Genomic DNA, 15,053 nt, shown 5'->3' on the forward strand with positions numbered 1-15,053 from the left:
TGGCGTGAGTCTCCTCCTACGCCGTCGTATCTTAGGGTGCATATTTACGCTGGCCGCTAGGTGGCGCTTCTGTCGGTTTCGGCATAGAATATGCAAATGACCTAGATACGCCGATTCACAAACATACGTGCGCCTGGCGGAATTTTTTTACGTAGTTTGCGTAAGGCTTTTCCGGCGTAACGTTGCTCCTGCTTCTATGAGGCGTACGCAATGTTAAGTATGGACGTCGTTCCCGCGTCCAATTTTTTTACGTCATTTGCGTAAGTCGTTCGCGAATAGGGCTGGACGTAATTTACGTTCACGAAAAGCAATGACTATTTGCCAACGTCATTTGGAGCATGCGCACTGGTATACGTCCATGGACGGCGCATGCGCCGTTCGTTAAAAACGTAAAAAATGTGGGGTCACTACTATTTTACATAGTACGTGCCCCCAACTAGCCTATTTTGAATTAGGCGGGCTTACGCCGGCCCAGTTACACTGCGCCGCCGTAAGTTTCAGCGCAAGTTCTATGTGAATATACAACTTGCTGCTCAAACTTACGGCGGCGTAGTGTATCTGAGATACGCTACGCCCGCCTAAAGATAGGCGCTTCTCTCTGAATCCGGCCCATGGATTCTGAAAGAAGCAGGGGAGTGGGGAAGAACTGGACCCTTTAGCCCCATACACACCATCAGGTTTCCTGCAGGTTTTTGTCTTCAGGTTTACCAAAACCATCTAATATGAGGTCAAACTTTAAGAGTTTCAATTCGTATGCAATCAGGCAGGCCCTTGCACTACATGTCATGGTTTTGGTAAACCCGAAGACAAAAACCTGTAGGAAAACTGATAGTGTGTATGGGGCTTATACCTATTAGTGCTGGAGGACGGCAAACTAGGAGATACATGTTCCATAAGGTGCGAGTGTGCTTATTATGGTAAAGTTCCACTTTAATGTATGCCATGTGACAGAGCTTTAACAATTGTTCGAAGTTTGAGATGATGTATGCATTTTTCTCTAGCATGTGATCACCAGAAATGTGGCAATATAAGATTATCCATGATGGCAACTAATCGTATAACAATTTCCTTAACCCATATTTGATAGTCTTGCCTTAACCAACGCTGGCCATATATAGATAGTACATTTTCAAATGAACGTTTCTACAGAATTTATACAAACATTCATACGACAATTTTCCATACATTCAATTACTTTTTGAAAAATGTCATTTGAAAGTACTTTAAAATTCAGTTTGCTTTTAACATTTAAATTTTGCAACAAATGGGCTTTCCTGAAGGAAAATACACTGTTAGAAATTTGTGGCATTGAAAGAAAATTTCCATCCTGCTTCTTTGAATTTTGTTGACACTGTGGTCGAAAATGACTGTCGATTTGACCCCACTAACGATTAGAAAATGGAATTAATGTTCTTATAATGAAAAATTTCATATAAAATTCTACTTGTGTATGGCCAGCTTTACTATGGTAACAGATTACCTGTCCTGTGGATTTAAAGCTTCCTATGTGTAAGGCCAATACTTAGTTTTGCCAAGTTTTCACATATAGAGTAATCTTCGATTTAACCGTAGGAACTTTAGTGTGGGCTTTTGAGTTGTTGGTGATCTTTTTGTTCTAGGTATCCTAGTCCTAGTGAATGACTACACTGCTTTGGTAAAGAGAAACTTTAATCTTTTATTTATTAGTATATAGATCTGAACGAGATGGTTATTATTTATGCCCATGGTGGGCAAGCTTTTTTATACTCTCATCTCACAATTTATTAAAATAACAGTGGACTCTATAGCAATCACTGGTAGCTAGAGACCATGTGGTTAACGCTGTCTTGACTGAGAACATTAAAAATGCATTTAAAAAAATAAATAAATGAAGCAATACAGTGAGAGAGAAAGACACCTTTCTACGCAAAATAATAAAATGTGATGCTGATCTGTACCCTAATGAGTTGTGAGAAGTGTGAATGTTAATGGAAGACAGAACTTACAGTGACGTTTTAAAGAGAGATCCTCCTTCATTTTTGATGCAGCTGTGACTTGGTGTTTTAATCCAGCAAAGTTTATTCCTATTGAGAGTCACAAGAATATAGGGAGGGTGTAGGACAAAAGAGTGAAAGCCCAGGATACAGAGGTGATGCATTTAATGGAAATTTTAAAATTTCCATTAATACCACATCTGCTGTGACAACCAAAAACCTTCAGTTTGTGTCAAAGGTAAGGTAAATTCTCCCTGGCCAGATATCAAACCCTGTCCCGCTTCACTGAGTAATGTATTCTCAGCCAAGTTGTACTTCAATGTTGATTAAATCCACAAAATAGTACCATCCCTTTGTTTAGGCCATAAGTGCACAATAAAAAATCAAGTGATTTTTTAATAGAGTATGATAAATAAAAGGACTGAAAAGGTAAAGCTGGGTTGAAGATAAATTATATTCAGTTATTAAGTGAAAACATAAAAAGGTACATATTTGTGGATGGTGACACACAAAGGAAAATAAATATGAATATAAAGCATGTGATATGATGGGACGGTTAGGCGTACTGTAGCTTTTTTTTTTTTTTGTACAAGCAAAGCAGGCAAGGTGAGCATGACTCATAATAAGAGCACTTTATATAGACAAATATCCCATATATGACAATATTAGATCACTCATTTCTTGAAAAATCAATATCTTGTATCTATGTATCAAAATAAAGTTTATCTCCCATATAATAGAATTGCTTTTTAAGGAACATAGAACTTTTAATATTTTTTTTTTTTTTTTTTTTTTTTTTTTTTTTTGTGGATCTACCCAAAGACTTAAAATAATTGTACATCTTTATGTATACATCAGTTCATATATCCTTCCATCACAAAGAGACTTGCTGTTCACTGGAATTCTTGTAGGTGGAGCATGGCATTGGATCTATGCCCCGCCCAAGCTCAGGACGAAACCATGTAAACACAACGGGGTACATATTGCATTTTACAGTTGTACGTGTGCCACACTGTCACTACAGTAAGTGATAAAGGCCAAGAAACAAGTACAAGCACCACTAACAAACATCGCCACACATTGTACACAATAGCTTATACTGATGTTAGGGGAGGTGGAACGCAGTTAGAGTGTTGCAGGTCATCTGAAGAGAAAAGACTTATCACTAGTGGACTGTACAGTGCGCCTGAGATATGTGTACATGTGCCTCTGCATTTTAAACAGTATATTTTATTACCAGTGCTCTTCTTGGATAGTTTGGTTTTTATTAGTGGCAGCAGTTTGTGTTGCACCATGTTGGTTCCGAGTCAAGGTGATACAATTTACTTACTGACCCATTATACTCAAAATTCGAGCTTATGAAGCTGGCTGTTTCTTGGGTGTCTCTATTGAGTTATCCAGTATATGCTATCGCCTTTAAGTTGAACTTTGTTTCCTTTTTAGTAAAGTTCATATTATTAAAATATTTGACAAATCAACAGTTCTTAAAGGGATCTACTCCTGTAAATCTAATAAGTCCATATACCTTTCTACATGCTGCATGTCATTTTCTGTAATCCCTCTTTTAACCACTTACCAACCGCTGGCCGTTATATATAACGTCCTCGGCTTTGTGGTGGTGTATCTGATGCCTGCAGCTACAGGCATCATTCAGAGATTGGCATTTTCAACCGGACGACGACTCCCTACACTATAAGAATGATCAAAGCAGTTGTTCCGCTGCTTGACCGTTCTTATAGGCGGCAAGAGGGGACATCCCCTCCCCCTTCAAGCCACCCTCCGGTGCTTCTACCGACTCACCTGTGCGATCGGTGAGTCGGTGACAGGATTTTTTATTTTATTTTTATTGACCCCATATCTCACTGTAAAGAGGTCCTGTCATGCCATATTCCTATTGCAAGGGATGTTTACATTCCTTGTAATAGGAATAAAAGTGATAAAAAAATATTTTATTTTTAAGGAGGGGGGGAGAGAAGCGGTACAACAAGTGGAATAATTTTTACCTTAAAGCAAGGAATGCATTAGGGTAAAAACATCTTTTGTCTTTAGAACCACTTTAGCTTATAGTGCAACATTAGATATAATTGTAGATGCTGGTTAGTGCAATCATGCAGCTCTATGATTATTTACAATAGGTGGGGTCAATGCCAATGTGCATAGAAATATAGGGGCATGTAGGGGCTTTGCAGCCAGCCAGCAAACATAAATACAAACCATTATGCCTGGCTAGGAATTGAACTGCCTCCCACTGATAGAAGCCCCGAGTATCAGTTGCCCTTCAGGTTGCAGACCTACCTATCAATATCTAAACAATTGGGAGTCAGGAATTATACAATGTATCTCTAATGATCCTTAAGTGCACCTGCTCCCAGGAAATAGATATTGAAATATTAACAAGCAGTAAATAGCTTTAAAGAAGAACTCAAAAGACAAAATGTTTGTTTTATTTTCCCATGCAGTGGGGCTGTGCCCACACGCTAGCGGTCTTGTGAATAAACTGGCTCTTGTAAATAGACTGGCTCTGGACGTGAGGACGCCAGGAACAGTCCACCGCTGGATGTATTTGAGTGTGTTTTTCCAGACAATCGAAAGATCAGGTAAATATAGCATTTCGGTGCGCCCAGGGGCGGACTGACCATTCGGGCACTGCCCGAGGGCCCCATGCCACTAGGGGCCCCAATCAGGTTTGCCAGCCTCAGTAAAACCAGGGACAGCATGTAAAATCTGTTTTAAAAAAAATCCCCAAATTATAGCTGCCCCGCCTCTCCAGTACCTTTTCGGTGTGTGTATATTGTGTGTGTATACTGTGTGGCCCCATAATCTCCTATTGCCCAGGGCCCCCATGAGTTGTCAGTCCGCCCCTGGGTGCACCCCTAGACAAAACAAGCCGTTAATCCATGCAGTGCGGGCTCAGCCCCACTGCTTGGAAGAAAGAAACATTTTCATGGCGTCCTGCTTTTAAAAAAAAAACCTCTAGGTGTTTGTACTGTGAAGTCATTCTCAAAGATCACAACAAAAGACTCTAAAGTTGGGATTCAGTTGGTCTCTAATAGCTTAGCTACACTTGCTGAATATTTGGATCAGAAGGCTGCCAAGACCTGCCCTCCACAGAAAATAGCTGAGATTTTAGTGCTTCTGTTGTGAACTTTCAAGATGAAGTTCACCGCAATGAATATAGCTACAGAAATTAAAATCTGTTTTTTTAAAGTGTTTTATTGCTTGTTCTGAATTTGTAAATATTACAATCTGTTGGCTCTTTTTTCTATATCCAGCCGTTTTCCAAAACTATAAGGAAGCTATTATTATATTTTGACTATTTTCCTAATGTATTAATTTACTATACTATAAATGATACTGACATTAGGTTTGAACTGAAATGCCAAAATTGGATATAGCTTGACAATTGGAAACTGTAATGTGTGTCCAGAAAAATCTTTAAGCTAGCAGTTAACATGCTAACCAAAGTAAATTTGAACTAATATAGGCACTTTTTTTTTATATAGAAAATGGAAATGTGATTTTTTTTAAGCTGCAATAACATAAAAATATATATACAAAAATATAAATTTACTGAAAAAATAATTTCTATTTTTGTATATATATTTTTGTGTTATTGCACATTAAAAATCCCATTTTCATTTTCTATGAATTCTTCTAATTAGGGGATGTGGTGCCAATCAATGCCGGTGATGAGTTATATTATAATATAGGCACCTGTATAGGAAACTCAGTAAAATATGGCCTGCATTTTTAGAATAACTTAAACTATAGGCAGAACGCTTTCATTTTGGATAGCGTAAGATGTTTATAACTCCCGTTGGTCTAAGTTTTTTGCCCTCTTTGTCCCTTTGGGCAGATTTATCTGCACTTCCTGTCCCATAGCCAAAACAGGAAGTGATAGGAAATCTCTGCAAATAAGGGAATCCTTTGGGGACCCCCAGGCCACCAGAACTAGTGTGCCCATTGAAAGATTTCCCCTCTATTACTTTTTTGGGACAACCCAAAATGTAGGATTTTATTTTACTTTCAATGCTAATGGTAAACAGGACAAATCGAGAGGATGAATCTGCCTAACTGGGGCACAGACCGCAATAAAAATTGACAGGTGTTCTAATCTATCTTCACTATGTCCAACACTAAAGAAAAAGTTTTGCCTTTTATTTACCCTGAAAACATAATTAAAGTATATGTATTGGAATCGGTCATAAAGGCTTGATATTTTATTCCACTTTACAAGCAAAGGCAGCCACATGGTTTATTATAAGTGGAAGTAAGTATGTTGCTGACTAATATAAACCTGTTATGGGAGAAATACAGGGGCTAACATTGCTGACTTATTTCTTAAAATGCTAGTTACCTGGCTGTAATTGTGTCCCACATACTTTAATACACTTCATCTCTTTAAAAACACTGCGCATATGTGGGACTACTTATTTCTCCTCGGTAAAAATATTTGTTTACAAATATATCAAGCTACTTAACCGATTGCCGATGGCATTACATACTAACAAGGCGGCTCTGCTGCGCAGGATCACGTTCCTAGTAATTATACACAGCAGGAGCTGATCTGTGGGTACCGCGGACTCTATGTCCATCGGCACCCGCCGATCATTAGACAAAGAGCCAGATGGGCGATCTGCATGTAAACACGGCAGATTGTGGTTCTGTCAGTAGGGAAGGTATTGATCCTGTGTTCATGCAAAGCAGGGACATGGGATCAATGCTTTCCCATAGTAAAAGCACCTCCCCACAGTACACAAGCACTGGCTAGGCACACAGTTAACCCTTTGCTCGCCCCTGATGTTAACACCTCCCCAGCCAGTGTCATTCGTACAGTGACAGCATATTTTTTAGCACTGATCACTGTATTAGTATCACTGGTTCCCAAAAAGCATCAAGTGTTTGATTTGTCAATCACAATATTGCAGTCCTGCTATAAGTGGCTGATCGCCACCATTGCTAGTAAATAAAAATAAGCAAATTCCATAAATATATCCCAAAGTTTTGTAGACACTTTAACTTTTGCGCAAACCAATCAATATGTTTATTGGGATTTTTTTTGTACCAAAAATATATATCTATATATATATGTATAAATACATGTTGGCCTAAAATGATGAAGAAATTGTATTTTTTTTTTTACATATTTATTTATATTGAATATGTTTTTATAGTAGGAAGTGTGGGTGTGTGTGTGTGTGTGTGTATATGTATGTATGTATGTATGTGTGTGTGTGTGTGTGTATATGTGTATATATATATATATATATATATATATATATATATATATATATATATATATATATATATATATATTAAAAATTGTCTGTCCTATTTTGTTTATAGTGCAAAAACTAAAGGATACAGAGGTGATCATATACGGCCAAAAGAAAGCTTGTTTAGAGAAATAGGATAAAAAAAAGGATTTGGGTACAGTGTTGCACGACCGCGCAATTGTCAGTTAAAGTGATGCAATTCCGTATTGCAAAAAATTGGGTTAAAGCTTCCTGTCATCGCTAGCTCAGCGGGAGATCACTACGTTGATCCCCCGCTAAGCGGGAGTCCACTGAGCGGATTCGCCCTGTGTGAATTGGGCCTTACTGTTCATGACTGCACAGGGCCATTCACTTCATTTTTAATGTAGCACTACATAGAATGCATGTATACAGGACAGATAGTGGTGAATTACAGTACCCTAAGTGACTAAATTTAGGATTTGGAAGCTTCATAACGGCTAATATTCTGTCTTATCAGACTGACCATCAAACAGATTGTCACATGGTGCACACACATTTACTTTTTATGCACATCATAATACCAAATCTACTTTTCTGCATGATTTATTTTCTGCAGACTCAATCTATTGCAGCTTTTTCCATGACATAGCTTATTAAAAAATTCAACAAACATTTAATTTATTTGGACTATTCTTGTACACATGGGTGTCCGTGTTTTTAGATCCTCTCTCTCCCCTCCCTCACAAGGGAAGCGATAGCAAATCTGCAATAGGTCTTAAATTGGTAGTCCCCAAACTGTGGCCTGGGGCTGGATTTGGTGCTTAGGAAACAAAGAAGAATGGCGGCACATTGGGAAGTAAAATAAAAAAAAATTATTGAAAGTCCATAAAATCAAGCGAGCATGACAAATATCAATCCAAAAAAGGTGCTCAGTGGATGCGTTTCACAAAGACGTGCTTACTCATATGTGATGAGTAAGCACGTCTGTGTGAATTGTGTCCACTGAGCACCTTTTTTGGATTGGGGTTTGTCTTGTTCACTGGATTTTATGGACTTTCAATCAATTCTTTTGGTTTTAATTCTGGATGTACTGCCATTCTTCTTCGTTTCCATTGGATTTCCCTGGCTGCGGACCAGGCAGGCACCCGGATCTATTCAGCAGCTCATCAGATCCTCACAGGTGGCTTTTGAGCAGTGTGTTCCCAGCTCTTTCTCTCATTGAATGTGGCCCTAAGCTTGCCTTTATCCAGCCCATGGATAACAACAATGTGGCATACATCCTGCCGCTAACACCAACAATGGGGCACTATAGCTCCCACTAACCCCACCGTTGGGGGCACTATTCTTCCCAATGACACTAACAATGCAACCTTCTTTCCTCCTATTGATTCCATGACATTTTCTACTCTCACTGCCCAAACCCTAGCTCCCCTAAAGTCTGAAGATCAGTATTCTGGCCCTTCATTTAGAAAATTTGGAGACCCCTGGCTTAAATAAATTAAAGTATTTATGCACGTGCGAATCTGCTAACACAAAAACATGAGAACTGTGACAAAAGCACATCCTATAGCACCCTTTCTTGCTGTGAACACTTTCTGTTCAGCCTAATTGAAGTGAGGACAAGAGATTTGTAATTTCATAGAGAACTAGGAGTTTTTTTCTTGTACCTGCACTTGGGCACAGAACACAGTCATTGTAAAATTATCAAAAACCATTTCCTCAAAATGATAACTATGTTTCAACTTCCATTTGGAAATGATAAATGTAGATTATAATAGGGTGGTGAAAGTAGTTTTAACCACTTAAGGACTGGAAAGATTTGCCCCTTAATGATCAGGCCATATTTTGTGATGCGGCACTGTCGCTTTAACCGACAATTGCGCGATTGTGTGACATTTTACCCAAACAAAATGTAATGTCCTTTTTTTCCCACAAATACAGCTTTCTTTTGGTGATATTTTTGCTATAATAAATATCCCCCCCCCCCCAAAAAACAAAACAAATGTCTTCATAATTTTAGGCATCATATGTATTCTTCTACATATTTTTGGTTACACAAAATGGCAATAAGCGTATATTGATTTGTTTGCACAAAAGTTACACCGTCTACAAAATAGGGGATAGATTTATGGCATTTTTGTTATTATTTTTTTACTAGTAATGGCAGTGATCTGCGATTATTATTTTATTTTTTTTAGCAGGATTGCGGCAAGCAGATCGGACACTTTTGACAAATTTTTGGGACCATTGACATTTATACCACGATCGGTGCTATAAAAATGCATGGATTATTGTGTAAATGTCACTGTCAGGGAAGGGGTTAACACTAGGGGGGCAATCAAGGGGTTAAATGTGTTTTCCTGGGAGATGTTTCTAACTGTGGGGAGATGGGACTGTCTGGAGGAGAGAGATCGCTGTTCCTGATCACCAGGACCAGCAGATCTGTCTCTCCTCCCCTGTCAGAACAGAGATCTGTCTACATTAATTGATCGATCCTCGTTCTGGCTCTCTGGCATAAACGCGGGTGGCCGGCGGACATCGCAGCAGCTGGCCACGCGCATTGCGCCACGAGCCCCCTAGAGCTTTCAAAAGCGGCCGGCGTACAATGACAGCGATAAGACCAGGAGAGCCAACCTGCCACAGTACAACTGCGACGGCTGGTCCTTGAGCTGTTAAGCAAGATTGTGCTAAACATCAGACAGACATTAAGAAAAACACAAGTAATGTATTTATGAGCTTTACTAATACATATTAAAATACATTTTTGAAATGCAGCTAGCGTAAGCACTTGAATTTGACTTGCAAACAGTGTGTACCAGTGTGTATTTGAAAACCCCTGTGTACTGTACCAGTATGGGGGAAATGGAGGGACAGCACTATGAGCCACAAGGAAAATTTCAGTGCTCATGTGATGTAAAGCTGAACTCCAGGAATTCAGCCACTTTGTAAAATCTGCTGGCTTACTATGATTTAAGTCCAACGAGGTGCAGGCCAACTCCTGGACTCTTCCCTCTTATTTACAACTCCGTTTTACAGATCGCCAGGAAAAAAATGGGCAAGCGTAAGGATTTGATCGTAATAATAGAAATGTGTCAGAACACACAATGCATCACAGTTTCTTGTATATGGAGCTGCATAGACACAGACCAGTCAGGGTGCCAATGCTGACCCATGTCCACAGCCAAAAGCACCTACAATAGAAACCTGAGCATCAGAAATGGATCACGGAGCAATGGAAGAAGGTGGGCAAGTCTGATGTGTTCCTTAAACCATTCTTGAATTCAACATAGCATCTGAAATGTTAACTTGGCCTTCAAATTTTCCAGATCTCAATCCTATTGAGCGTCTGTGGGATGTGCTGGAAGAACAAGTCAAATCCATGGATGCCCCACCTCACAACTTAAAGGATCTGCTACTGACAACTTGATGTCCAGATACAACAGCATATATTCAAAGTCTAGTGGAGTCCATACCTTGATGGGTTATGGTAGATCATCATAAGTTTATGTCAGATTGGTGTATATTGATATGGTTCCGGCACTCAGTATATATGTAAAATGTAAATTACAGAGGTAAGTCCAAGAGGTGAGGTAGTCCAGCACATTTTACAAAGTGGCTGAATTCCTGAGGTTCAGCTTTAACACTAAGAGGAAACTTCAGTTAGGATTTGTATACAACACTGCTACTTTGGAGCTGAAGGGTGATTTAAAGCGAACCTGTACTTGACCTGGACTAGACAAAGTAACTGGCACACATAATGACATGCACCACAAGGATCTTATAAAACATATTTGCAAATGCATGTCAAAACTGATGACTTAACAATGCCTTGTGTTTACAGAACAAATGTTTGGCCTATATTTCACCATTTTTTTTTGTGAGAAATGGAGAAAAGAAAGGTGTGCATCCACATGTAATGTTTGGTCAGCCTGACACTTTACAGCTGGTATGTGCTTATAGAACCTAAATATACAGCTTCAGGGAATGCTGAAACCTAATGCAAACCATAGCAAAATTCTGAATAAAGGGTCCATTCACATAAGCAAAATCTGTTCCATTATGAAAAAAAAAAAAAAAACACATGAAAATGGAATCCTTAGTTTAGCATGAATTTGAACATCAATCTTCAGTTTTTGTTTAGATTGACAAAAATATAAGCAGAGAGTTGTACTTCTTGACTAATAACCGACATAAACTGAAAACATCCGTTTACATTCAGATGTAAGTGCATGTAAATGGACGTACTTCTGTTTATATCCACCCGCTCATAGATTTACACTGATAGATGGATCCAAACTAAACCCACCTGTGAACGGGCCCTAAGACGTGGGTCATGTCCAAAGTTTGTACAGGATAACCCCCAAAAATGCTGTAGCCCTAACTTTCAAATATACTTCTGTGGGGTAGCAATGTAAGGCAAAAATCATAATTTCAACCCGGTTCTGTTGTGTCATGCCAGTAGTGAATTCCATTTAAAAGGTTGTGCTGCAGCAATTTGTTGGCTAGCCTTTACTTGACAATTTCAGCATCAGGATAGCAGGAGAACTCTAAAATATCCACCGTAATGCTCAGGAAGTATCTGCTTTTTACAAGTTGGAAAGTAAAGTGTTTCCCTGCACAATACCAATGCATGTAATGAATTGGAAGGCAGCAATGTAAATGGTGAATAATACATGAATATAAAAGTTTGGGTCAGTAAAAGACTGAGTAAAATGTATACATTTTGTTGGAAAATTATTATAAAGATATAATCACTAAAGCAGGAAATCTTCTTCTAATGAAGATAAGATAAAAAAGTGAACAACAGATGGCTCACTTAAAGACCAAGTCCACCCAGAAGTAATATTTTGGTTTCTGCTGGATGCTTATTTGTTGGGACCTCATGTTAGACCTCCCTGATGGAATTACTTGGTGTGCCCCTTATTCCCTTACTGAGAAGGCAAGCATGTCACCCTTGTTGTATTCTGGTGTAAATGGATTTAGTGACACCAGAAAAGGATGGGGCTCACTAATTCAGGGGCATGAAAAAAATCTATTGAATGGTATGACACACAGTAACTGTACTGCCACAGTTAACATTTTAAAAATGGGTGCACAATGTCCTTCTTGCCAATATAACGTTGGAAAGAAAATTCCCACATGTGCCCAAGTGTAACATCTTCATTATGGCCTCCTGGGAAAGAGGCACAACAGAAGAGAGATCATGGTGATGGAGTCCCTGAGAAATATAAATTCAGTTCTGAATGGACTTGGCTTTAAAGCAAATCAATGGCATATTGTCTAACCATTCCAAGTCCTTGCTGGTCCACATCTCAACCCCCCCACTGGCCATTCAGCTTTCATCTCCCAGCAGATAAACGGACAGCATACTTTTAAAAGTGAATGCTTTCATGTCACTTGTGTTTAAAACTGGCTCTTAATAGCAAACCACACTGGTAAAAAGTATACATATGTAGGAGCTTGCAATAATACAAAGATTTGTTACTCTTCCCATTTATAGATGTATCTGGGGCGGTGACATGTAAACTTGGCGTCTCTTGTATACTCTTTAGCTGTTGAAAAACTTGCATTTTTCCAGTGAGATCAAATTGAGAAAAATGGACATATAGATATACTGTATATAGATAGATAAATATAGATACCACTGTATCTTCAGTTTGAAATTTGTGACTTGAGATCTTTAAATCTATTTCAATGGTTGAGTATAAATATGAAATAAATACAAAAGTTTTTTTTTTTTTTTTGTCTTTTTCTTTTCTTTTTTTTTTTTTTAAAGCGACTCTGGTGAACAAAACAAACAAAAACTCAACAAAAGATTAAAATAAACCAGAATAAGGGAATTGTTGCTGGTTATTATGCCATTGGTCAAAGTATGTTGTTTCTTGGTACCCAGAGTGGCACAAATAGCTCCCTTCTGTTATTCTGATTTAAAAAGTGACCAGTATTTTAAAGTGTATCCACTGTTCTGTTTGTCAAGAATTGGATAGAACGCGTTTTTTTTCCTCTTTATAGGGGTCTCACAGATTCAGAGTACTGCCACTTTGTTTAATGCACCTCAGACAATGATGCCAGTCACATGGTCCTTTGGATTATGATGTCGCTAATCTCCAACAGAGCTCTGATTGGCTGGTATTCATTCTGCTCTGGGGATCCTCCTCAAGGAGACTGCCGACAGTTGAGTGTGGCGGATTGGTTGCTGGCTTAAGCTTGGTTTCATTTAGAACCCCTTGATGTAACAATAGGCTTCCAGAGTAGCAAATAAAATGTAAAGTAACCACAAGGTTACAAAGAGCAAAGTTGTGGCAAGTCTGCAGCTTTTGGGGCCCCCCAGTTCACCACCAATACTAGGCCTCCTCCTATACAGCAAGACGCTGATGCAGACAAATGCAAAAATGGTGAAGAGCGTTACAGAGAAAGCTAAGCTACCAGCTTGGACGTGGAATTCCTCTCCTTTAGAGGCCCAGTAGATGGCAGCAACAGACCAGGCTATACCAATCCCCAGGAAAACATTGACAGCGTTGCTCCCAGTCACGTTTCCAATTGAGGCGTCTGCATACACGTCCTGTGTAGCAGCCACTTTGCTTGCAAATGTATCTAGGAGAGGAAAAATAATACATTGTGCATTAGAAAATACTGAATATTGTTCTCCTCTTCTATTTAGGCCCTGACACCTATTCAACAAACACATCATTTTATCACCATACAGTTTTTATTTCTGCTTGTAAAAAAAAAATGCAGCTTATTTAAAAAATCCACATTTGCAGCGTTAACAAGACAATGTTGTGGCTTTTGGGTTACATCTGAAATGTATTGTCATTTTACAGATAATGTAAATTCTAGTTTGGAGGTGATTTAAAAAAAAAAAAAATTATATATATATATATATATATATATATATATATATATATATATATATATATATATATATATATATATATATATATATATATATATATATATATATATATATATATATATATATAATATATATATATTGTGTGTTTCATTTATGTATGCATATTGTCTTTCAACCAACATAATTTCTAGTTCAGGTTAGAAGAGAAGAGCATCACTTGATTAGCTGGTATGGGGACCAGTGGCGGCTGGTGCACCATCGGTCGGGGGGTCCATGGTCAAGTCTGTCTGCTGCCCCCTAATGGACGGGCCACCACTGGTGGGGACACACATTTTGTTTGGTGGTCAGTACCACTGCCAGCAGGACCAATATTCCCTCTGTCTTGGATTTCTCCTAATATAGGATCACCTACCTCTAATCCAGAAATATAAAATAAATGAAACTACTATATGTATGCATATTGTCTTTCACCCAGTATAATTTCTAGTTCAGGTTAGAAGTGGAGAGCATTACCTGATTATCTGGTATGGGGACCAGTGGTGGCTGGTGCACTATAGCAGTCTATAATTGGGTTTGTGAATGTTCTGCCTGAGATATGTTAATTGTGCCTACTTACTTCTGAAATTCCTTCCAAAAAAATATATTCACGTTGGTACAGCGATTTCCCCAGCTGAGCTATTGTGTTTTGACAGGGGTACTGCCCCTACCCCACCAGAACACACGCCATTGGCCCGACAATCGGCAGACCATTTTTGGGTCATTCCCCTTCGACAGAAGCCAGCCCTTTGGCTGGCTTCTGTCGGACTAGACGCTGTACACACGGGGCAAATGTTTTGTATTCACACCCGCACCCAAGGGCTGTTCTAGTGCAATTAGTTGGAAATGTCAGCCAACTGATACTTATGAACTAATATTTCACATGTTTAACTTTCAAAGAACTCCTCAAGCTCAACATGGAAAAATCACTGATAACATACTACTTATGGG

At 38.8% G+C, this 15,053-nt stretch overlaps 1 protein-coding gene and 1 long non-coding RNA gene across 5 annotated transcripts in view; one reads left to right on the forward strand and one right to left on the reverse strand.

The window, feature by feature from the left end:
* LOC120920933 overlaps nt 1-15,053 on the forward strand; it is a 181,878-nt gene that overhangs the window by 14,896 nt on the left and 151,929 nt on the right. The window lies entirely within an intron of this gene.
* SLC8A3 (solute carrier family 8 member A3) overlaps nt 9,916-15,053 on the reverse strand; it is a 319,194-nt gene continuing 314,056 nt past the window's right edge. For all 3 annotated transcript variants that reach the window (XM_040333389.1, XM_040333388.1, XM_040333387.1), the window contains one exon: nt 9,916-13,804. In XM_040333389.1, the coding sequence (XP_040189323.1) occupies nt 13,428-13,804 (377 nt within the window). In that variant the 3' untranslated portion in view covers nt 9,916-13,427. The remainder of the gene's footprint in view (nt 13,805-15,053) is intronic.

The sequence above is a fragment of the Rana temporaria genome, chromosome 13, assembly GCF_905171775.1.
Source record: "Rana temporaria chromosome 13, aRanTem1.1, whole genome shotgun sequence".
Taxonomy (NCBI): Eukaryota; Metazoa; Chordata; class Amphibia; order Anura; family Ranidae; genus Rana; species Rana temporaria.